The 24,049-nt window shown below is 51.1% G+C and overlaps 1 protein-coding gene across 1 annotated transcript in view; it reads left to right on the forward strand.

Annotated features, from left to right (window-relative positions):
- The first annotated feature begins 7,297 nt into the window (after positions 1 to 7,297).
- The window catches only part of MYOM2 (myomesin 2), an 83,315-nt gene continuing 66,563 nt past the window's right edge, over positions 7,298 to 24,049 (forward strand). Inside the window, exons 1-6 of the mRNA XM_082443958.1 lie at positions 7,298 to 7,422; positions 13,220 to 13,338; positions 14,910 to 15,068; positions 18,686 to 18,848; positions 18,958 to 19,115; positions 20,242 to 20,334. Coding sequence (XP_082300084.1) covers positions 13,232 to 13,338; positions 14,910 to 15,068; positions 18,686 to 18,848; positions 18,958 to 19,115; positions 20,242 to 20,334 — 680 coding nt within the window. The 5' untranslated portion in view covers positions 7,298 to 7,422; positions 13,220 to 13,231. The remainder of the gene's footprint in view (positions 7,423 to 13,219; positions 13,339 to 14,909; positions 15,069 to 18,685; positions 18,849 to 18,957; positions 19,116 to 20,241; positions 20,335 to 24,049) is intronic.

Genomic DNA, 24,049 nt, shown 5'->3' on the forward strand with positions numbered 1-24,049 from the left:
AAAAGGCGCCTGAAAAATTGGTGCTCGAGGTGAGGTCTGAACAGGGGTTACCTGAGCGGAAAGAGGGAGACCGTGCAACCAACCTGGAGCCTTCCAGCCGGGACCCTGCGGGTGGGGCTCAGACGTCACGGTGCTGGTCTTTAGTTTAAGACGTAAGGGCTCGAGGGGCGTGGGGTGACTGCTCAGATTTGCCTGCTGAGACATTTATTTGGTCGTGGTCTGGAGAGCACTCGTTAGAGGAGACAGGACGGGCGCGGAGAGAGGCTGTCGTCGTTCAGCAGGAGGTGGTCCCAACTCGGCCTGGGGCGATGGCCCTGGAGGGGGTCAGAGGGGGCGGGGCCCGAGGGTGTCCAGGAGGAAGACTGTGCAGGATCAGGAGGGCCTGGGGGAGGCGCCCGGGCTCCCTGCCTTGTGCTGCTCGTGGGGTGGGGACCGCTGGACACGGAGACGGGGGAGCAGGAGGGGGCCTGAGTTCAGCCTTCGCCTTGTTGAGTTTAAGGTTCCATCTGCGCTCAGATGGGGGAGGGAGGGGCAGCTGGACACAAACGCTGGGCCCCCCCCCCACCCGGGGCGGCACCTGCTTCCAGGTGGAGCCTCCGAAGGGTAAGGGGAGGGGGCCCAGGTGGGAAGAGAAGGGGCCGTGAGCAGTGCCCCGGGGCAGCTTTGACATCTCACTGTGGGATGGCAAGGCTGAAGATGCACGTCTTGGGAGGGAGGTGGCCGTAGGGGTCAGACAGTGGCCGGAGGTTGAGGAACCTGAGAGCAGAAGCGTCCCTTGGAGGTGGTGGCACGGGGTCGTGGGTGACTTAGAGCTATTTTGGTGTGTGATGTGATGGGAACGGAAGGTGCCTTGGAAGAGGCCAAAGGACGAATGGAAAAGGGATAAATGGGGAAGGCGAGCACATGCAGGTTGGGAGCCAGGCCAGGAGGGCGAGGCCATGGCCGGAGCGCGTGTGGGGCTGGGGGCACTGTGCCCACGGCCGGGGGACGCTGGAAGGACGTTCGGGTAGTGATGGGAAAGGGCCCAGTGGGGCTGCGGGGCGACAGCGTGGACACCCTGAGCAGACAGGAGGGTGAGACCAGGCGCCCCCTGGGCCTCGGCCGACACCCTGGGTATGAGGCAGGGGTGTCTCCTGGGGTCCCCACCAGGTTCCCACTCACAGCACCCTGGCTGTGTGTGTGCATGGGCGGGGCTCACCTTCGTTTCTGAAAGGTTTTTTCCTTCTTTGGGCTGAATACTGTCCTTTGCATCGTTTCCGTGAAAAATCCTTCTTAGCTTCATTCCTCTACAGGATACATCTTGTTTCTCTTTTTGCTTTTAAGCCTTCCTCGTAATCACTGACTTTAAGCACTTGGATACCGATATGACTTGTATAGTTTCATTCATGTTTCTTGAACTTGATGTTTGTTGAGCTTCTTGTGTCTGTGGGTTTATAGTTTTAGCAATTTTAGGAACATTTTGCAAGTTATTTCTTCAAATATTTTCTTCTGTCCAGCCTGATCCCTTGGGGACCCGAATTCCATGTGTATTACCTGCCTCAAGATGTCCTACATCTCTCTGAGGCTCCTTTTATTTTTTCCCATCTTTTTTCTCTGTGTATTTTATCTTGTATATGTTCTGTTGTTGCATCCTCAGTATTCAGCGATATTTGTTTCTGAAGTAATGTGCCGTCAATCCCATCAGTACCTGAAAAACCTCAGACGTGGAACTTTCTAAAAGTTTCACTTGGATCTTCTCAATACCGTCTGTGTTTTTATTTAGCGTGTTCAATGCATTCCCTCCTTCTTGAGCTTATGGAGATGTGAGAGCAGCCTTACCTTAGGGTAATTTGATGTGTTGCTTACTTAGTCAGTGCCCTGTTGAGGACCTCTTCACATGTCCCAAGAACTGTGAGCTTTTCCTTTCTGGCTGATGGGCTCACAAAGTGTTCCTGACCCTCTATGAGCTCTGGGGATTATTCCACACGAGAAGGATGGGGTCCACAGCACAGGGGGCCATATGGGCCTTAGGAGCGGAGGAGAGAAAGGGAGTGTTGTTAAAAATGTTTATTAAGTTCTTAATTTCTACAGTTGGATTTTTCAGTTCTAGAATTTTCATTTTATTCTTTTTAAACAAATTCTAAGAGAAAAGTCTCGATGACTTTGAGTATGGCGATGACTTTTAGGTACAACACCAAAGACACGATTCATGAAAGAAATAATTGATCAGTGGGACTTGGTGAAAATTAAAAATGTCTGCTCTGTGCAGAACACTGTCAAGACAATGAACCGACAAGTCACAGACTGGGAGAAAGATTTGCCAAAGACATACCTGATAAAGGACTCTTATCCAAAATATACAAAGGGCTATTAAAAATCAACAAAAGAAAATGAAAAACCTGATTAAAAACTGGGCAAAAGACTTGACCAGACACTTCGCCAAAGAAGATACAAAGATGGCAAGTAGCATATGAGAGGATGCTCCGCATCACATGTCATCAGGGAAACGCAAATTCAAACAAGGAGACACCACTACACACCTATGAGAAGGGCCAAAATCCAGAGCACTGACAACATCAAATGCTGGTGAGGGTGTGGAGCAACGGGAACTCTCATCACTGCTGGTGGGGATGCAGAGGTGGGAATACAGCTACTCTGGAAGTCAGTTGGGCAGTTTCTTACAAAACTAAACATCCTCTTACCCTATGATCCAGCGATGGTGCTGGATGAGTTGAAAAACTCATGAAAACAAGTTTCATGAGTTAAAATTCATGTTCACATAAAAGTTTGCACAGGGATGTTTATGGCAGCTTTATTCATAATTGTTAAGACTTGGAAGCAACCAAGATGTCCTTCAGTAGGTGAGTGGATAAAATAAACTGTGGTGTTTCCAGACAATGGAATATTATTCAGCACTGAGAAGAAATAAACCTTCAAGCCATGAAAAGTCACGGAGGAACCTCAAATGCATATCACTGAGTGAAAGAAGCCAAGCTGAAAAGTCCACAAACTGTGTGACATTCTGGAAAAGGCAAAACTATAGAGACAGTAAAAAGATCAGTGGTTGCCAGGGGTTGGGGGGAGGGATGAACAGACAGAGCACAGAAGATTTTTAGTCGATGAATCTACTCTATATGATACTGTAATGTGAATAAATGTCATACATTTGCCAAAACCCATAGAAAGTACAACACCGAGAGGGACCCCTAATGTAAGAGGACTTGGAGTGATAATCGTGACAAAGGCACCCCTGTTGTGGAGTGTTGGTCATGGGGACGGGTGTGTATGTGGGGGGACCAGAGCAGATGGAAACCACCATACTTTCCACTCCATTTTGCTGTGAACCTAAAACTGCTCTAAAAAAGTCTGTTTAAAAAAAAAGAGTAGGGCTTCCCTGGTGGCGCAGTGGTTACGAATCCGCCTGCCAATGCAGGGGACACGGGTTCGAGCCCTGGTCCGGGAAGTTCCCACATGCCACGGAGCAACGAAGCCCGTGCGCCACAACTGCTGAGCCTGCATCTAGAGCTCGCGAGCCACAGCTACGGAAACCCGTGTGCCTAGAGCCCGTGCTCTGCAACAAGAGAAGCCACCGCAGTGAGAAGCCCGCGCACCGCAACGAAGAGTAGCCCCCGCTTGCCACAACTAGAGAAAGCCCGCACACAGCAACAAAGACACACCACAGCCAAAAATAAATAAATTTAAAAAATAAATTAATTAATAAAAAAGAGTAAAGGATAAATTACCAAAAAAAAGTCTATGTTATTAAAAAAATAAACTCCAGTTCTCTGATGAAATTCTCCATTTTGTAGTCTTTTTTCTTGAACACAGGTATTTTAAAAAGGGGGTGGTTTCATCTCTCTGAACAAGGTCACACTTGTACGACGAACATTTTCAGAAAGTTCTCATCTAGACATGTGCTTTTCTTGAGGTTTAAACCATTCTCCCGTATAATCCAAATATGGAACATACGGACACACATGTCTGGGAAGAAAGACATTCTGAAGAGAGAGAGAAGGACAAAGCACATTTCTCAGAGTGTACCTCCTTTGTGATACGCACATTTCCAGGGCTTGAAGAGGAGGGCCAGTGGTGGGGCTGATGGCCTGATGGAGTTGTCCCGGTCTCCGGTTCTCGTTTCTCATATGCAGGGTTCGCTTCCCATTCGAGGTGCTGCTTCATTGCCTAGAATGTGGGATAGTTTGAGAGGGCTGAGGAAATTCTGATCGCCTTTGGAGCAGCTGAGAATATTGACAGGAAGCTTGTGTTTACAATCCTGCTCTGTGGTTTCTCTTGGGTGAGTTGTTTACTGAGCTCCTCCAGGACGTGCCTGCCTCAGTGGAGCAGGGTCCAGGGGGTGCAGGGTCCAGGGGGTGCAGGGTCCAGGGGGGGGCAGGGTCCAGGGGGGGCAGGGTCCAGGGGGGGCAGGGTCCAGGAGAGGCAGGGTCCAGGGGGGGCAGGGTCCAGGGGCAGGGTCCGGGGGGGCAGGGTCCGGGGGGGCAGGGTCCAGGAGAGGCAGGGTCCAGGGGGGGCAGGGTCCGGGGGGGCAGGGTCCAGGGGGTGCAGGGTCTGGGGGTGCAGGGTCCTGGGGAGGCAGGGTCTGGGGGGCAGGGTTGGGGGGACAGGCTTAAGCGCCCATGCAGGCAGGCCAGCAATCTGAAGGGAGTGAAGTTCATGGGGGAGTTCTGATGGGCATTGGCCCCTCCCCTGTGGGGCCTGTCAGGTGGCATCTGTGGGGAAGGTGGCTCAGCAGGGCTGGTGAGCCGGGCAGTGCACGTGCCCAGCTTAGAGGCTCCGGATGGGCCGCTGCGGCAAGAATGTTAGGATCAATTCTTTGGTGAGAAGTGAAACCCTCAATAGCAGAGAGATGAACAGTCTGGAGAAAGAGCTGGCATATTTGGGGCTAAGGGGGCCCAGTTCTCCGGGCGCCCCTCCTGGCAGCCGTCTGTTAGTGGGGGACCCACTGTAGGCATGAGGAAATAAAGGCCAACACACGTTCCAGACAGCCAGCAGCGCCGTTTCCACCGTGATTGATGCTGTGCTTCGTGCTCTCGCCAAAGCCTGGAAGCTTCTTTTTGATGGGCCTTCAATCTTTGTAACGTAAAATAGTTACGAGTATCCAGCCAGTTGGATAGACGTTTTCTAAACTGCGTTAGACCATTTCTTTTGGTGCTTTCTGAGACAGAATGTATGGAAGTTAACAAAATATCTTAGAATAATTTTACTTTTTTCAAGTATTCAAATAGATTTTTCTGCATTGAGCATCTATTTTGGCCCTGTGCTATAATTTCATGAAATCCTTAGGACTTAACTTTGCCCTGTAATCCATGTGACCCCGAGGTTTCCATGATTCAGAATGTTTCTGACGCCACGTTTTAGCTTTCAGTCTCCTTTTTTTTGTCCTCTGACATTTTTCCTTGATATCATTTTTTTCCTCCATCTTATTGCAAATTTTAGCTAAATTTGTAGAAGTAAAATCACTGAAGTTTTTCTTTGCATTAGTCAGGATTCTTTAGGTCGCACGTGATGGAAACCCAATGCCAAGTGGCTTCCGTGAAAAGGGATCCCCGAGGTTGGGAAGCCGGGGAGGATGGCTGTAACTCGCACCTCTGACCACATCCTCTGGGATTCCTCTCTTTGGCTCCTGTCTGCTTGCAGGTTCAGCCCACGTTCGGAACATCGGTGGCAGTGTTTAGGGAGGAGAGTGAATGGCTGGATGGAGAGGATACAAGTATGCTCAGATGGTGAAGTAAACAGCTTTTACTCTGTGCCTTTGTGATAGCTTGTTTTTTTATTGAAGTGTAGTTGATTTACAAGATTGTGTTAGTTTCAAGTGTACAGCAGAGTGACTCAGTTATGCATATATATCAATATATATTTCTTTTCCAGATTATTTTCCACTATATAAATAAGTTATTACAAGGTATTGAATATAGTTCCCTGTGCTGTACAGTAGGTCCTTGTTTGTTACCTATTTTATATATAGTAGTGTGTATATGTTAATCCCAAACTCCTAATTTATCCCTCCCCCCCTTTCCCCTTTGGTAACCGTAAGTTTGTTTTCTATGTCTTTGAGTCTGTTTCTGTTTTATATATAGATTCATTGGTACTATTTTTTTAGATTCCACATATAAGCGATATCATATGATATTTGTCTTTCTCTGTCTGACTTACTTTACTTAGTATGATCATCTCTAGGTGCATCCACGTTGCTGCAAATGGCGTGATTTCATTCTTTTTTATGGCTGAGTAATATTCCATCGTACGTATGTACCACGTCCTCTCTATCCATTCATCTGTCGATGGGCACTGGGGTTGCTTCCGTGTCTTGCGTGCCTTTGTGGTATTTATCTCACTCATCCATTGACCTGTGCTGCTGGTCTTTGGCTACATTCTTGATAAACCAGATGTGGGAACAGGGAGTTTTTTGGACTCTCGGGCACTTCCTATATATTATTCTCACTAATTTTTGCAACAGACTTAAAAGTCAGTTGTTCTCACACACGTTGTGCCAGCAGGGAAACAGCCCCACTGCGGCCGAGCCTGGGACGTGGCTGCAGTCAGCTCTGGCCTCTGAGGCGGGGCGTCCCGACTCAGCCGCCCTCTCGGCGATAGGCTCCCTGTGACAGCCCAGATCAATCGTGCCAGTCGTGTGTTATTTATACTTGGACACATGCTGCACCCTGCAGTCATCTGGGTGGCTTAGATGCCGCGCACGCCGGTGGTAGTAACTATAAATAAGACGTAACTTGCCGACTAGGCATGGGTCCTCTTTTAGGTAGAAGTTCTGGCTAAATTAACCCCAGGATGAAACCAAGTCAGAGCTTGAGTCATCTCTGAAATAAAATTAAAAAAACCCAACCAAACACTCCACCGCCCCCCCGACAGAGGCCACCTTCCCTCCATCCACGGCTGACAGCACTCTCGGGGTTTGGTGTCAAAATGGTGAAAATGCTTACTGCAATCAAGTCTGTGTTAGAGACTCATCTGCGAGTGTCCGTTTGTGTACCAGGGAAACTTTAGCCCCAAAGCATTAAAAATAAGTCTGCAAATTTATGTTCAGAGTACAGCTGAGTCTGGGGAGGGCGGGCAGGGTGGGATGTCAGGCCCCTGCCCTCTTTTTCTCTGTCAGTAGCTGCTTCCTCAGTTTCCTGGGCATGAGAAATGCACTTTGTGCGTTGGGAAGGATGCTTTTCACTTTTCGATTTTTCCTCCTCGAATTAAACGTTTTCCCCTCCTAAGAGCAGGCTGATGATTTATGATGCAGGTATCAGCGAGGGGCCAGGCTTCCCAAGGGTCTATAAATAGCATCTCCTCAGCCATAAATGGGAGGGAGGCCAGACGTTTGGAGGGAGACGTGCTTTGCTTCCCTCGGCCGGAGCCTGCAGCCTGGTGAGCCCGTGAGGCAGACGCCCTCTCCTCTTCGCCACCTTCCTTTCTCTCTGGGTAAGTTTCCTCCGCTGCTTTCCTTTTCTGATGTGAGGCTTTGGAGGAGGGAAGGGTAGCGTACAGAAGCTGGCTGCACTCAGATTTCCTAAGCAAAGGGTGTCAGGGTGAAGCCACGGGAACCGGCGAACTCCACTCCATGCAGAAAAGGTCAGCCAGTAATTAGAGCCAAGGTCTGTGTTTCTTTGACTGGATTTGAATACTTCCTGTGTTGTTAGGAGGTTCCGAGCCCCTTCCCAGCCCTTGCACTTTAACCCTGGCTTTCGCAGCATCTCCTTTGGGTCCCTGAGTGGGTTGATGGATGTCTGCAATTTTCACGAGTCACAGAAATGAGAGCCTCTGTCAGGAGAGGGCAGGTTTGAAATGGTGTGAAATAAAATTGGATATTTTCTTAAGAGAAACAGAAAGAAAGCAGGGCCATTCAGCTCAGACCTGGACTGTAGCATCTAGGGGAGGGGACGAAAACAGTACTTCTTGTCACGATTTCTAAGTTCTCGCCTCACAATGACGCTTTTCTCCTTTGTGCTTTTTGATGCATTACGATCCTGCAGGATTTTCAGGCTCAGTTCCCCTAAGAGAGCCTGAGCTTCCTCTGGTCATGCTCTTGAAACGCTGCCCCAGAAAAAGGCAGTGGAGTTGGATGCCTGCACCCAGAAGGCCCGGGAGGGGCAGTGAGGCAGGAACGTGGGGTCTCAGTGCTTGGAAATGCTTAGCTCTCTCCACCTCCTGGTCTCAAGGTCCTTCCTCACTGAGTAGAAGTAAAACAGGAGTCGAAGAGCACATGTAGCAAAGATCATTTGGAGTAGTTATTTACTAGACTGAGTCTGGGTTCTATGTGCAGCGAATTTGCATGAAGCTAACTCTGAATTAGGGACCTTCACCCAGGTGCCTGTGCTTCATGAAAACAAGGAGAACCTGTGGGTAAAGTTTATGGGATGAAATATTTGTGTAACTGTTGATTTGTTTTTAATTCTGGCAATTTATGAAAAGTGTGGTAAGTCGCTGGGTTGCTGGAAAGCTCCCGTCCAGGAAGCAGCACATTATCTTGTTTCTCCATCTAATTTGATCCTGCTTAAGCGTGGGGGCTGGATGAATCAGGCTCCCTGGAAGAACTCTGGAGCTTCAAGGAGAGAGGTAGCTGAGGGACCTGCTAAGACGTTCAGTCCTGGGGCTGAGAGGCTCTTTGGGGGACACTTGGGAAGCTGGCTGACAGACATTAGACGTCAGGCCACGTTGGATGGTGAGGATTTGAAGAGTTATGCTGTGCTCAGTTATATTTCCTTTTGGAGCCGAGTAGTTTGGAAAAACCTTGGGGAAAGTAGTTCCCGATGTGAATGGAACCCGTCTTGGGAACTGAGGGCGTAGTTCCTTGGGGCTGTGGACCAACTGTGCCCTTTCTGTTTCTCTAGAAGAGCTTTAACTTGGTGTGTTCACGGACTTCAACAACTTTAGCTGCACAAACAATTTCTTTTATTAAATGGAAGTAAATGTGTTTTCATTGAAATGTTTTCACAGATTAAAACCCTTCTTGGTGACATGAGAGATCGGTTCCAAATAGTCCTCGCAGGAAGGGATCAGGACGGAGCCTGTCACGGACGCACAGCCCCCTGTGCTTGAGGGCAGGCTCGCGTTTCATTTCAGTGTCATGATTCCCAAACGTGTCAGGAGCGACAGTGGGTGGGAAGCAGGCCGGTGCCGAGTCAGACGCCGGGATGGAAGTTTGGCTCCGTCACCGGGAACCAGTGACCTGAGGGTTAGTTTCATCACCTGAAGCAGTTTCCTCGTAGGAAAGGTCGAGATTTGAACCAGGACAGAATAAGGGGATGCATCTCAAGTTGTGTAAATTCACTCATGATTGCTGAAAACACCAGAACCTGTGTGTTTGACCAAGGTCGACTCTGCTTCTTTGGTATTTGAGGGCGGTCAGTGGGCGGAGCGGGGTGTTGCCTCCGGTGGTTTTAAACTTGGCCACAGATCCGGGCGCCGCTGGCGCCTGAAGGAATGTCCCTGCTTCCTCCACTGGCCCCTCTGTTCTCAGCGAAACAAACTGAGACCCGAGAGCTGGGTGGGCGGCAGGGTCAGCGCTGGAATCCAGCCCCCAACGCCCCCTCCATGCGGGACTCACCCCCCAGAACTGTGCTGGGGGCCGCTGTCTTCGCTGTCTTTTGAGGCGTCAGCTGGGGGTCGTTTCCCTAAAGAGGAGAAAGTGGAGAGAGCTCTGTGCACACTGCCGCCACGCCCCCCTCTCGGTGGGGTCCCCAGAGCACAGCTGGCCACGCCCCTCACGGCCCCAGGCTGAGGGGGGTCGGAGCCCGTGCCTGCAGGGAACTCGCTTCCACGAGGCGTCCTTACCCCTGTCTGCAGGCTCCCAGTGGGGACAGGGACACCCGGGCAGGTTCTGGAATTTTTTTTTTTTTTAATTTTATTTATTTATTTTTGGCTGCGTTGGGTCTTCATTGCTGTGTGGGCTTTCTCTAGTTGCGGCGAGCGGGGGCTACTCTTTGTTGCGGTGCACAGGCTTCTCATTGCGGTGGCTTCTCTTGTTGCGGAGCACGGGCTCTAGGTGCGGGGGCTTCAGTAGTTGTGGCGTGTGGGCTCAGTAGTTGTGGCTTGTGGGCTCAGTAGTTGTGGCTCGTGGGCTCAGTAGTTGTGGCTCACGGGCTTAATTCCTCCGTAGCATGTGGGATCTTCCCGGGCCAGGGCTCGAACCCGTGTCCCCTGCATTGGCAGGCAGACTTTTAACCACTGTGCCACCAGGGAAGTCCCCAGGTTCTGGAATTTGAGGTCCACTGAGCAGAGCCCAAATGGGTGGCCTGGCGTGGGCTTGGGCTGTGTGGTGGCCCTTCCCGTGCACCTGGGCTGGGCTTGAGGCTCATAAAGTCAGTGAGTGCGGGCAGGGGGTCCCATGCACAGAAGGTGGGAGTCTGCCGCCTTCCCTGGAGCAGGTGTCCCTAAGATGTCTCTGTCCTTGAAATGCAATGGCCCCCTGGTCCAGGCTTGGCCGGTGCAGCGCAGGGCAGGTGCTCCAAGTGCGGGTGGGGTGGACGTGGGAGAAGCCTCCTGGCTTGCTGGCCCTCAGCATCATGTCCACTCAGCTAGCAGAGAATCACGTGGGGTGAGCCCTGGGTACCACCACGGCCCCATGGTGCCCTGGGGGTCGTACCTCCAGCAAGTCCACGGTCAGAGCGAGAGCATGGGAACCACGTGCACTCGACTCCGGCCCTGCGCCCGATCGCCACAAAGTGCCTGCTCCCGGCAGGATGTGTGAGGACTCACCAGCCACTTGAGCTGGCATCGCGTCAGCCCAGGACACGCCGGGTGCTGACTGCACTCGGAGCCCGCAGGTCGCTGGCTGTGAACAGGCAGGGTCCCACCAAGGGGGGGCTCTGAGGGTGCTAGCTGCCACACTCTAAACATGTCGAGATAGCTTATCCTCTCCGGTCACCTAGGCCATTTTTGGACTCTTCCCTCTGCCAAGAAACACAACCGGATCTGAAGGGTAACTCCACACAGATGTAAGTAAACATTGTGACGGGACAGGACCACTGCTGCAGCAGCAGGTGAAGAGGCTGTTCTGGGTTTTTCTGCTGTAGCTGACTTTTCCTCCATGAGTGCAGGGGTGATGGGAGAAGGCGTCTAGATGAAACTGGCTCCAGGTGGTGACCCGTGTGCCCCAACACATCAATCCAGTGACCTGTCCCCAGCAACGGAGTGTGTACCTTATGGGCAGAAGCTTTCCTTGAAGATTCACCCTGAGTAACTCATTGAAAAAGCCCAGAGATGCAGTCGAGGATATTGTGCAAATATTAAAGTGATAAGTGCGTGTTTTCAGACACCCTGTCCTACCTGCAGAATTCACCTTAACAACAACAAACAAGAATAGTGTGCTAGGGGCGGCTCCCAGTTTTGGTTGTTTGTTCCTCCCTACCAAGCACGGTGCCAGCACTGTGCAGATTCAGTAGAACGTCCAAGATAGAGAAGTGATAGGTCAGCCCAAGGCCACTTCACAGTAGTGCTGGAGTCGGAAGTCGATCCTAGGCCTGTCAGGTGTCAAAACCTGTGCACTTGACCTCAACGTTATGGTACCTCTTTTAAAATGGGGGTGGGATGGAGGGGGTATGTTTTTGTTGGGTTCTTTTAGGTGCAACATTCTATTATATATTTATAGTCAAATGTATGCCAATCACAAGACACACGCTGGACCCTCCATGGAGACGTGGTAGTTGGTTGACTAGTTGGTTTTTAGGAGGGAATTTTGAGATGAGTTAGTGTGGAAAAGTATAGAAGACCCCGAAAGAGAAGTCTGGTGGCCTCCGGATGGGCAGGCACTTTTTGTATGTTTTTAGGGAAATCACTTCTCCTCTCTGGCTATCAGGTCCCCTGCTCCACTCGTCCTCCCCCATAGAATAGGGGCTTGGGTAATCCCCAAGGATCTTTCCAAGCTCTATAATTCTGTGATTCTAGGAAATCATAGTCTGAAGGGAACGGATCATGAGACATAGACTTGGAGCAAATTCTATGCTTGTCAGGTTTTCTAACATTTGCCTAGAGGCGTGCACTGCAATGAGGAATGAGGGTGCGGGCCCATCTCGGGACGGGACCTGGCGTTTTCTGCCCGTTTCCACCCCCGTGTCCCCTGGGGCTGTGCTGTGAGGCCTCCTAAGGATCCTTCTTTAAATCGGGGCAGATTATTCCAATTTCAACACAGATGACAAAAATGGAGCTCGGGTTTGGAGGAGTTCTTGTGCCCCTTTATTTGGGAAGTTAATAATCACAGGGATTTAGGGACATTGTCTGCGTCCCTTTTTGGAGAGAGTCAAGCAGCCCGGTAAGCTGGCATTTTACTTATCTGGGTGAACACATGCAGCAAACGGCCGGCTAATACCTGCGCTGCTTCAGATCCCCACATCCTTGCTGCAGGGTGGGTCTCGAAGACTTCTTGTTTGGGGAGAATTTAGCCAAAGAGCGCTCACTTCCCCGCATCCCCCAGACTTTGGAGCTGGGCTCAGCCCCCAGGCCTGCCCCTCCCAACCAAGCAAGCCGACAAGTAGCCAGTGAGATGGGATTTTAGGGGACTGGGTCTGGAAGGCTTCCTGGAGACCGTTCTGTTCTCAAACCCCCCTTCAGAGCAGGAGACGCTTCGCCTCCTGCGCAGACGCCGAAACCTCCACGCGGCTGCGTGCTTTCCGGAGCGACGTTTCCTGTCTGCTTTTCCCGAGATCCTGAGCCCCAGTGTTTTCCTGCTTCCCACTTTGCCCCTGGGATGCCCTCCGCCCGCCCCACCTCCGCCCATCACCTCCCCAGTCCATTGGGCTCTTCTCAAATGTCACCCGCTTCACCCCTGGGCCACGTGCTCCCCCCTTACTTCCCAACACATTTTGTGTCTCCTTTGCTCTTATCTCCTCCTCTCTTGTATTCTAAGTGTTTGTTTACTTCTCTGACCTGTGCTTTAATTATTTTTATCCTTATCGCTCACATTGCTTTTCACATTGCCTTGAACAAACTAGGTAGTTTATAGACATTGGGTGAGTTTACAATTAAGGGAAACGAGCGGCTCAATCTTCTAATTTTTATGGAAGCAAACAAGAAATGAAGTCAGGTCCCAGGGAACTTAATAGGTGTCCAAGATTATTTCCTCTTAAAGACTTTTTCTTATATTCTCTTTCCCCACAAGGGTTTTGTTAATTGGAGTTGATTTTCCTCTTTGGAACAACCTAAAAGGTTAGTGTGAATTGCAGGAGCCTGATTACTTTAGAAATTCCAGGACCTCTGCTCTATTTGTTACTCTTTTTTCTAGGTGTCCACAAAGATGTCACTTGTTGCCATGCCCTTCTACCAAAAGAGACACAAAAACTTTGACCAGTCATACCGTAATATTCAAACAAGGTACCTTCTGGATGAATATGCAGCGAAAAAGTAAGTTGTAATTCACTGATGGGGCAGGCCGAGCCTTGATTACGAGCTTTGTCTGACTTTCAAGGCAAGAAGCTTTATCCAGTCCTCTGAAGCCTGGGGATGAACTGGTTTAGCCGGGGAGGTAGGGAGGGCCGTGCTCCCCGATGCCCGTGTCCAGAGCCAGACGGGGAACGTGGCTGACCTGGCTGCACAGCAAACTTTGTGTGGGGCGCTGCATGGCATCATGGCAGGTCCTGGCAGATCCTAGTAGATCCTGGCAGGTCCTGGAAGATTTGGGAGATCCTGGCAGATCCTAGAAGATCTGGCAGATTTTGGCAGGTCCTGGTAGATCCTGGGAGATCCTGGCAGGTCCTGGAAGATTTGGGAGATCCTGGCAGATCTTGGGAGATCCTGGTAGATCCTAGAAGATCTGGCAGATTTTGGCAGGTCCTGGCAGATCCTAGTAGATCCTGGCAGGTCCTGGAAGATTTGGGAGATCCTGGCAGATCTTGGGAGATCCTGGTAGATCCTAGAAGATCTGGCAGATTTTGGCATGTTCTGGCAGATCCTGGGAGATCCTGGTAGATCCTAGAAGATCTGGCAGATTTTGGCAGGTCCTGGCAGATCCTGGGAGATCCTGGCAAATCCTGTAGATCCCGGCAGGTCCTGGTAGACTGGCTCCGAGCCCCTGGTTTAGCTCATGAGTCATGGACCTTCAGTAATTGCTCCTTGACTTCACTCTTCTTCACATGCCTTCCAGAACTAGAATCTAAAAGGTCACCAAAAAGCAAGGGCAATGAGAAGGAAACCCATGGGAAAGAATGTCGGTGGGACAGAAGTTAATGGGGGCCAAGTGAAGATCGGATGGAACCCCATCTCAATGATAATTTTGCTACATTAATAATAATGTAGCAAAAGGTAGATTTTTTGTTCACTGCCTGATAGGCTGGTGTCAAGCCGCAGCCTCATCTGTGAGCTTCTGAGGTTCTGCGTCTGCAGGGGCCAGTGGCACATGCCCTGGCCCCCATGTTTCTGTGGTGTTAATTTAGGAGGTGGACACTGGGCACGGGCTCCGGCCTCAGGCCCACGTCCCCAGCCCCTATATTTAGAACCGCCTGTGGTCCTTGTGGTTAGCTGCCATCCTGGTAACAAACAAAGCCAAACATTGTCTGCCCCTCCCAGCAGCCTCAGGGAGCTGCAGATCCCTTAAGAGATATATATATAATCATGGCCTCCGGCCAAACGGGCCTGAAAGGCACTGGCTGGCCTGAGGGAGGGGCAGGGGTGGCGGGCAGCTGAGTCTGGGGGCGCGCCCCCTGCGGGGGATGGGCCTGTGCAGACGGGCTGGAGGCTACACTTAGGGATGTGTGTGTGTGTGTGTGTGTGTGTGTGTGTGTGTGTTCACATGTGCAAGTAAGCGCATACACACAGGTGTGCCTGCAGGCGTGTGCATGTGTGTGTGTCCACATGTGCAGGTGTGGGTGCCCTGCATTTCGAGGATGGCTTGGGGGCGTGGAAAGGGAGTGATGTTGTTTGTGACGATGCATTTTTACACTTCTCCACCATATGTGATTTTTCCCATGTTCGCCAAGGCGCGCTTCCACCCAGACGTCTTCCCAGAAATCTGTCACTCAGAAGTCGTCCTCGCAGAGAGGGTCCAGCCAGACGGCACAGGAGGGGACCACCTGCAGGTTGTGTGCCAGGAAGTTGAGCACCGCGCTGGAAGAGGACGAGCAGGAAAGGAGGCACAGGTAACGCCCTGCCCTCTCTGCCCGCCGCCAGGCCAGCCCCGGGCGCCCCGCGCTGCCCCGCGGCCTGGGCAGGGGCTCTGCAGTCAGAGAATGAGGCAGGGGGCATAGCCGAAAGGGGACGTGGGCGAACTGGGAAGGGAACACTTGCTGCAGTGAAAGCCACGCGCGACCGTTTTCAGTCGGTTCTTATTCTCCACTGTCATCATCTCAATTCATCCCGACAAGGAAACGACTGCGGCTGGATTTTCTGCATCCTCGTGCAGAAGAGAACCTTGCGGTCCAGAGGACCCACGGCCACTGTCCACACGTTGCAGCTGGATTGGCCTCAGGCCTCTCTCCTCTCCCCCCAAACTCACTCCCTTTCCCCAGAAAGCACGCTGGTCACATTCGGAGGCCTCGAGACCTAAAGGTCTGAGTTGGAGTTTTTGAATTTCCACCACCAGCCTCTTCGGCTATTAAGGAACAGCTGTGAGGCTTGAGACTTGAGTGCGGAATCTTCCAAAGAGAGGCCAGGATTCCAGCCACGTGTCTGTGTGGACACAGAGCTGAAGGGAGGGGGTTCTGTAGACCCTCATGCTTCACATTTCTACAGACTCAGCTCATGGGGAAAATGTCACAGGAATGGGGTGGGTTACTAAGAACGTCGGTTCTAAAATTATTTCCAGATCACAGAGAAACAGGTGGTCAACTGACTTGGATCTTTTCAGAACAGAGCACTTGAGCCATCTCATGAATGCTTCATTTCGTATCTGCTCTATTTTTTCCCCCTCACCTTCTCCTCCTACTTATTTCTAGAAAGTTTTCTCTGTATCGCTAAAACACTCAAAACCGGAAGGAAATGAGATTTGGCTCAACATGTTTCAGTCTGAAAGTTGCACTATGACTAAGGAATATGTTTAGTAAAAATATTGTATAGCTGAAGAGATTAGCCTTTATTTAAAAAAAAAATCTTTTAGATGCCTTATGGGAATTTTGCCCTGAAAATTAATTTTATTGTCAAGTGAAGACTTCCTTTGTAAAAGAATCACTTCAGAATGTGTACATTAAGAAATTGGATTTTTTTGTGTTGGATTATTTCAGAAAGGGTTCTCCTATGCTTAAGGTTTTGGCCCAGGGAGTGAGAAGACCAGAGCTTTATAATTTTATTTTAATCAGTTATACCTTGGTGTGATCTTATCCCATAAAGTTCCTATTCCTCAGTTTCCTGGGGTGAAATAAATGGGGAAAGTAAGCTTGTATTAATTTGAACAGTCAGGGAGTGGGTTACCATGATTGATGTGGTCTCGGCAAAAATGACTTTTGTGACAATCCTGGCTGTTGGAAACCTTCCTAAAACACATGAAGCTACTCTTGCAATATCAAATCTGACTCAAGAATGTATTTTGATTCTTGATGACTGATTATAATGTTACTGTGTCCCTGGTGCTCAGGGTAAATGTCAGTCCCTCTGGGCAAGTGCAGTGGATATAGGTCAGGGCTGTGTCAGCTCTCCACAGAGCCCAGCACCCATGCTTTGGGATTCTGCATTTTAGGACCCTCACAGTATTTTATTCTCACAACCCATGTGCATATCTCCCATGTGAAAGATCTTATTGAAATTAGGTCTTTCCTCCTTTAAAAGTAAATCTAAGTAATTGGAGGTTTTGGTGAGCTGGGCCGGAGTTAATGGAGATTTTATTGCAACCCCTGCTCTGTCCCTGCCATTCGAGGGAGCCCGGTGTAGTGTGATTTGAGGAGTTCGATGAATTCCAGTCCTTTTTATGATAATTCACTACTCTTGCTGGCCTTAGGCGTTACTGAAAGTACATATTTATTCCTTACCTCCTGTGGCAGATATGAGTTTAACCTACAGGACAAATGGGTCCTTGGAGAGAGATGAAGTTATGGGTTCATCAGTTTGAGTTAAGCTATGTCTTCATGTAAAATAAATACCAACGAGGCATCGGCGTGCCCTGAAGGGTCTGGAAATGTCCTCCTGGAAGATACAGCAGATTAGAAATGTCCCTTTGATGCCTCTGCTTCTGTCCTGTGAAAAGTGGGCCTCCCTGCGTTATGCAGCTGTCCGAGGGGCTTGTCTTTAGGGCAAATGCACGATGAGTGACATCATTCTGCGCAAGGGGGCAGTGTCACAGTCACCCCATCACAGACTAGCAGGGGTGCCTTCTCAATGTCCCAGATCACAGTATTTGGGGCTGGGCCGGCCAGGGGGAGCAATTCTAGTTCTAATATTTATTATAAAACATTCGGGGCTGGCGGTGCTATTGACAAGTGCAATTCACAAAGACATTTTAAACGAGGTCCAGGTGGGACATCTGATCCTTTAAGCTCATCAGGACAGTTTGCGGCACGAATAGAGATTTGCCTTTGCTGACGCTGTCATTTAGTGGGATTCACTGCAGACAAGAAGGCTCGGCTCCTGCGAGCCCTCTTAGCAAGGCGCTCGCTGTTTCTCCCACAGGGACCTACAAAGTCATTTCTGTGCGTGTGGCTCCGTGAGTGAAGGGGAGCCGGGCACTTGGGATTAGGGTGATGTGACGGATGTGCACCTGTGTCTAAAAACCTAGACGCTTGTTCTCCTCCGTGGAGAATCACCATGAGCAGAGGGTGTGGGGACAGGCCGGAGGGGCGAGGAGATGATCTCTAAGCAGCGAGGAGATCGTGGTGTGTGTCCGGGGACGGGACGCAGGCGGGTGTGGGCTGGGCTGGGCTGGGCTGGTCGGAAGTGAAGACGAGGCTGAGTCAACACTCGCTAGGGGTTTAGCTTTCATTATAGTTCCTATCTCCACGGTTCTGCTTGAAGAAGCTGCAGAGTTTCCTGAAACTCTGTGTTCGATCTCCAGCTTCCCGGACCCCTGACACCAGGCCTGCGATTTGCGCTGTGTCTGGAGAAGCGAGGACTGGTAGTGAGGGCTGCGGTGGGGCGGGAGGGCCCGGGGTGGAGGGTGGCGGGAGCTGCCCGGGTTCTAGGACGGCTTTCCCCACACGGCTGGGCCACGCAGAGCAGAAAGTCCTCCAGTCTGACACCCCACCTTTATAAGCCACGTCCGCCTGGTCCCCGCCTCCCCGGCTGCACACTTGATGCTGCCGTTTTCCCTTCCCGGGCAGCCCAGGGAACAGCAAGCCTCTGGCTCTGCTGGGGCCTCGGGAACGCGGTGGTGAAGGAGGGGATGGGGCCGGGGAGGGGTGACAGGGTGGCCTGACGCACTGCTGGGCCTGGCAGTGCCAGGATGTAACCTGTGGAACCCACAGAGGTGGCCCTCGGGCCAGAAGGAAGGTGCCCCTCATTTCTCTGCCCCGACAGATTAAGAAGCTGCTGACTGTATCCTTTTAATTTTTCTAGGATACAGACTTATTTCTTAATTTGAATCTATTAGTTCAGAAGGCTTTACTTCAGTCTTAAATTCACTCAGAAATGGCAGCCTCCCAGGAAAACGAGTGGGTTCTGTGTGTCGCCGCGAAGAGGAGAGCTTGCAAAAGAAGCAGAAGTAGCTTGTCTCCCACCTTCTCCTTGAGCCCACGTAGGAAGTCCCCGGGGACCGCATGTCTGGTCCCAGGCCCTCAGTGGCCACACGCCCTTTGCACGTGTCCCGAGAATTCTGTGGCTTCTTGGCTCCTAGGTACCAGTCACTGGTGGCTTCCTATGCGGAGGCCAAGAGGGAGCGTTTCCTCGGTGAGCTGGCCCAGCTGGAGGAGGAGGTGCACCTGGCCCGCACCCATGCCCAGGACAAGCTGGAGAGATACGCCCTGCAGCACGCGGACAGACACGGCCTGCAGCACGCGGTAGGGGCGGGCGGGTGCCCGTGCAGCCGTGTAGTCGGCACGATGCTCGCGGGCCTCGTGGCGGGGGCCTCGCGCCCCTGGCCCCCTGACGCGCTGCTCCCCGGGGCAGGTGGACGACAGGCTGGCCTGGGAGAGGCACTTCCTTGAGGAGCAGCTGAGCAGAGCCCCCAGGATCCTGGTGCCGCTCCAGTCGCACACCATCTGGGAGCAGATGTCTGTCAAGCTGTGCTTCACCGTGCAGGGCTTCCCAACCCCCGTGGTGCAGTGGTGAGTGGGGGCACCTCCCAGGGGCGGAGGCCCCGCTGCTCTTCCTGTGAAGGATCTGCAGCCGTTGGCTCACCTGAGCGGATGGAGAAGATCCACCTGCAGGGAGCGCGCGGCACCTACTCCAGGGACCAATTCTCTTGAAACTCACCAGGAAGTGCGTGCGTGGAAACACACGGAGGGGCCCCTGGAAATCCTAGGCAGGCGTTTTCATTTTAGTGCAATTGACCCAAATGATTTTCCAGAGGACTTTTACTGAAAACCAGGTTCCCGGAAATGACCTGTGTTTACCTGCAGCTCTGCTTTTACTCATGTAAGTGGAGACCCTAAACTCCAAGGCTCTGGAACCACAGTGAGAGGGTTCCTCGAGCCTTGTGACGCTGAAAATTAAATAAGCCCCACCGACACTTTCAGTTTCAACGTATGTTGCTAAAACTAGCTTGTGTATTCATTTATTTTCCCACTTGCTGGTACCGAGTCCCCAGGATCTGTCGCTGGCCACAACACCGTGCTTTCACGTGCGTCCTGGGTTAGGGCTGTCGGCAGCAGAGCAGAAGAGTAGTGCCTCCGCCCTCTGGCTGCTCACGAGGCGGGCCGGGGAGGCTGAGAGCCTCCCACCCTTGCCCTAGGGGGAGCCGTGGCCCTGCTGTCCTGGGGGGACACCGAGGCCAGCCTCCTCCAGGCAGGGTCCAGAGCAATTGGGTCTCTCCACGTGCACTCAGGCTACACTGTGGCCTCCCTCCAGAAGCTGGACCAGGGCCTAACCAACGCTGGTTACGTTTTTCCTTGGAATGTTGTATCCAGAGTTCTTAACAAGTTCCAGGGGACCTTTGGCCCCACGCTGTGTCCCATGCAGGTTGAGGGCTGCCCCCGTAGTCTGAGTCCTGCAAGAGCCACCTCCCCTTAAACAGCCGAGAGTGGGCTCTGGACCTTTCCCGTAGCTGCTCCCGCTCTGCCCACCGCCTATGATCTGAGTGGTGAATCAGGCAGAAGCAGAGCGAAAACGTGCTGTGTGTGTGTGTGCGCGTGCGCCCGCGAGGGGCGGCGGGGGATGGGAAATAGGAAGGTGGGGACACGTGCAAAACAGCCAGTTGGCCTTTATGCTCAGACAAGTGTTTCCCTCTTTTAGGTATAAAGACGGCAGCTTGATCTGCCAGGCAGAGGAGCCAGGAAAGTACAGGATTGAGAGCAAGTACGGAGTGCACACACTGGAGATCAACAGGTAAGGGCTTGGCGGGCATGGCCGTGCCCCAGCACCTGCCCCGGTGATCAACCTCCCAAACACAGAAGCGGAGGTCAGCTCACACCACATCTGAATTCCGCGTGACGTTCCTGGTGTCTCTGAGTTAAATATTGGTGGTAGAGGCTTCCCTTTGTTTCCTTGGGGGTCAGGCCAGAGGGATGTGGATTCAGTGGTTGGTTCTGCGGGGCTCCTGTTCTGGGAACGAAAGGAGAAAACGGCCTAAGGAAGGATGGCAGTGCCAGGTGTGAGGGTCACGGGGAAACACAGACACCCGCACACCTGCTCAGCAGCGGGGCTGCATCTCCTGCAGGTTTGGGCAACAGTTCCAAGCTCAGCTCCTCAAGGAAATATGACCTTTATTTTCGTCTCATAGCAAATTGAAAACATGCAGTAAATACAGATAACGAAAAGAAGGTAAAGTTCATCCGTATTTCCAACATCCAGGGTCGGTATTTTGGTGTACTTACAGCACTGCTGGTTTCCCTTACACAACACACACGTACAACCGTACGAGCATGCTTTGATTTTTTTTTTTTTTTAACAAAAGTGAGATTCCGCTGTTCATTTACCCTCTGCTTTTCTGTATACGCAGCTTTTATTTTTTACAAAAAGATCATAACATTATGCAGATTAATTAGGACAGAGGCTAACAGGTTACAGTTAAGATTAAAATTTGTGTCGAGTCATAACCTTGTTTCTCTAGGTAAATTTGAGGCTCTTTAGAAAAGCTGGAGGCCCTGGCCCCATGGGCCCCACTGGCACTGTTTATTGAGAACCTACTATGTGCCCCACACAGTCTAGGAACTTGTGTTAAAGCGACCAAAACCTCGATTCCTGACTTGGAGGTCCAGAACATGGCGGCAAGCCTTAAGTGTAATAAAGAGGGAATCTTACGGTAGATCAGGGTGATGACACTGGGTGCAGGGGTCAGGGCATATGGCCTGCGGCTGGGGCGGGTGTGGTGTTAAAGGGGGGCCAGGCAGGCCTTAGAGGAGAAGACGTCTAAGGGGATGGAGGAGGGGACAGAGGCGTGGGGCGGAGGCTCCGGGAAGGAGCGTCGGGACCCCAGGGCTGCAGCAGCCCTGGTGGGAGTCATAGGACAGAAGGGTGGAGATCTCACCAGCACCGTGAAGATGACCCCCAACCCTGTAACCGTCACAAGGCTGTTACTGGGGGCAAAGGGGAAGTGAAAGATCTGACTTACGTTTCCAGAGGGTCACTGACTGCGAACGGATAGCAGGGCAGACTTGGACAGCTTGGCCGAAATTCAAGAAAGATGGTGGGGCTTGGACCAACGTGGACGAGGTGGAGCCGGTGAGGTGGGCGGGGACCAATTTTGAAGTTAAAGCTGTAGGATTTGCTGATGGATTGGATGTGGGTGTCAGTGAAAAAGAGGGGTCGGAATCAGCCCCAGGGTTGGGGGCTCCTGCGTCAGCTGGGGTGCGGAAGGCTGAGAGTGGGCGGGGTCTAAGCATCCCACTTTCCTTCAGTTTCCAAAATTTCCAGAAATTTCCACAGGCAGTAAGCCATACTATCTAGAAAGAGAAACTATCCTTCATTTTGAAGAGTATTTTTATTTGGTGGGGGGTGGGTGACTCTTTTCTAACCTGGGGTGCCCTAGCAACTGGTTTGTTTTCAAGCTGAATTTCAGTCATCGTTTTGAAAAGAGAAACGAATTCCCTTGCTCAAGTATGAAAAAGTCCTGTTCACACTATGTTGGCAACTTTTAAATTTGTACTGGGAATAAGAGAAGCTTTGAACCGGGTGAACTAAATCAGTGAGGCCCCAGTATATCCAGGTGTCCTCAGATATATTACTTGGAGTTTGCCTCAGCTTGCAAATAGTTAAGGAATTTGGGACAAGGAAATTCCTGAGACTAACTTTTCTCTCAGTATTCTTACCCACATTGGGACATTTTTAACAGATGAAATGTAAATAGTCTTCAGAAAAAGAGCCAGGGGGAAGCCCACAAATTACAGCTGACCTCAGCTGTTCATTCCAGGCTGCTGAGTTACCATCATCTGATCTGTGGTCGGTTAAGTGGTGAGGAATGTGCTGGCTCCTTTTCTCCCCTGGCTGGGGAATGAGCTCTTCTTTCTGTTACAAGAGTGACATTTATTCCTATGAATATTCTTTGGCTACTGTCGCCGAATTCTTGAAGTGCCGAAAAGAAAGCTTAGTTCCCTTTGGTACTGTTTGAATTTAAGCTGTAATTGATATGATTTTATATGCTCATAAGATTTTCTCTTGGGACTCATAGAGTGAGTTCTATTTCTTCAAAGAATTTTCATGCTGCTCTCGTGTTTTTATAAAGGTGTTTAGAACATCTTATCTTGTGTTTTATTCTAACCTCACCTCTCCGTACTCCCCACTCCTCGCAGGGCGACTCCAGGGCTAACCTCTTCTTGCACTTTATTTTTAGACTTTGATATTCAAATTCTACTTTGAATTAAATTGTAAATCCCGTGTCAACACCGCTTAGAGTTTGAGTACATGGGGCCTGACTTCCCAAGAGAAATTCATGTGCCACTTAAATGTTTGCCTGCCCCTCTTTAAAATAGATGAAGTATTATTAGTTTCTCCCCTGGAGTGGTTTTGGGGGCACTTCAGATTGAGACTTTGGGCTGCAAAAGTGCCCCATGGAAGTTTGTAAAAATTGAGACCAAAGGATACCACCTCTGTCTATTCTGGGATGCTGTCCAAACAGAAAATAAACCCCTTTGCCCCTTAATCTCGCTTGCAATTTCTGACAGCATGAAGTAGAGGCTCGAAATAGGCTCTGTGGGCTGGCAAAGTGCTTCTCCTAGTGTGTCCTCGGGAAGGAGAGGAAGACTGGGGGGCCCTTGGGCTGTGGTCAGGCATGTGGGTCTCCAACTGACCTGTGAACAGAATTTTAAGTTGGGCACCATCTCCTCCGAATCTGCAAAGTCCTGCCTGCCCGGTCCCTTGCTGTCCCGCTGTCCCCTCTGTCCGGTGCCCCCAGGCGCCATGCTTCCTGCAGCCCACCCCCTGCAAGAGCAGCCAACAAATATATATGAGCCCTCCCCCAATACACGCACGTGTGTTTATTTATAATCTATATCTGTTCTACTGTATTTTATAGAATGTAAAACATTTACAAAAGAGATGTGCAAAAAGAACGAGACAAAAGTAAGCATGACCAGAAGTTCTAACTCTCGTCTGCATACTCCCTCAGCCAGGTGCGCCCTGCCTGGGGTCTGTGGCAGTAAATCAGTGGGTCCGGATATTTTTAGGGGGCATGGGCTTCTTTACAAATCAGGTGACCCCGTGGAGCCTCTCTTCTGGATAGGTGCACGTGAGCAGGTGTGCACCAAGATCCTGCCTCCAAGGCACCTTTTCCCCAGCCTGGTCCCTTCTGCTAAGGACCAAGTGCTAACTGGTTACTTGACCGGCTGTCAGCGCTGGAGTGTTAGGTACGTCTGCCTCGGGGGTCCTAATTCTGTGAGTCAACTGAAGAGCAGCTCAGACTCCGGCGGGAGACGCTGCTGTCCAGGTGGGCTTGGTGCCTGGGGCTCCTTCTTTGCGTCACAAGCCTCCTTCTTGGGTTTCCTCCAGCTGTTCTCAGCTGGGAAACGATGGAGAGCAATTCACTGCAGTTCTCAAAACGCTTAGAAATCCGTGCTGTTTCATTGGAATGTAAAGGCAAAGGAGAGGACCTTCTCCGGGGAGGGAA

The sequence above is a fragment of the Balaenoptera physalus genome (genome assembly GCF_965194825.1).
Source record: "Balaenoptera physalus genome assembly, chromosome: 21".
Classification (NCBI taxonomy): Eukaryota; Metazoa; Chordata; class Mammalia; order Artiodactyla; family Balaenopteridae; genus Balaenoptera; species Balaenoptera physalus.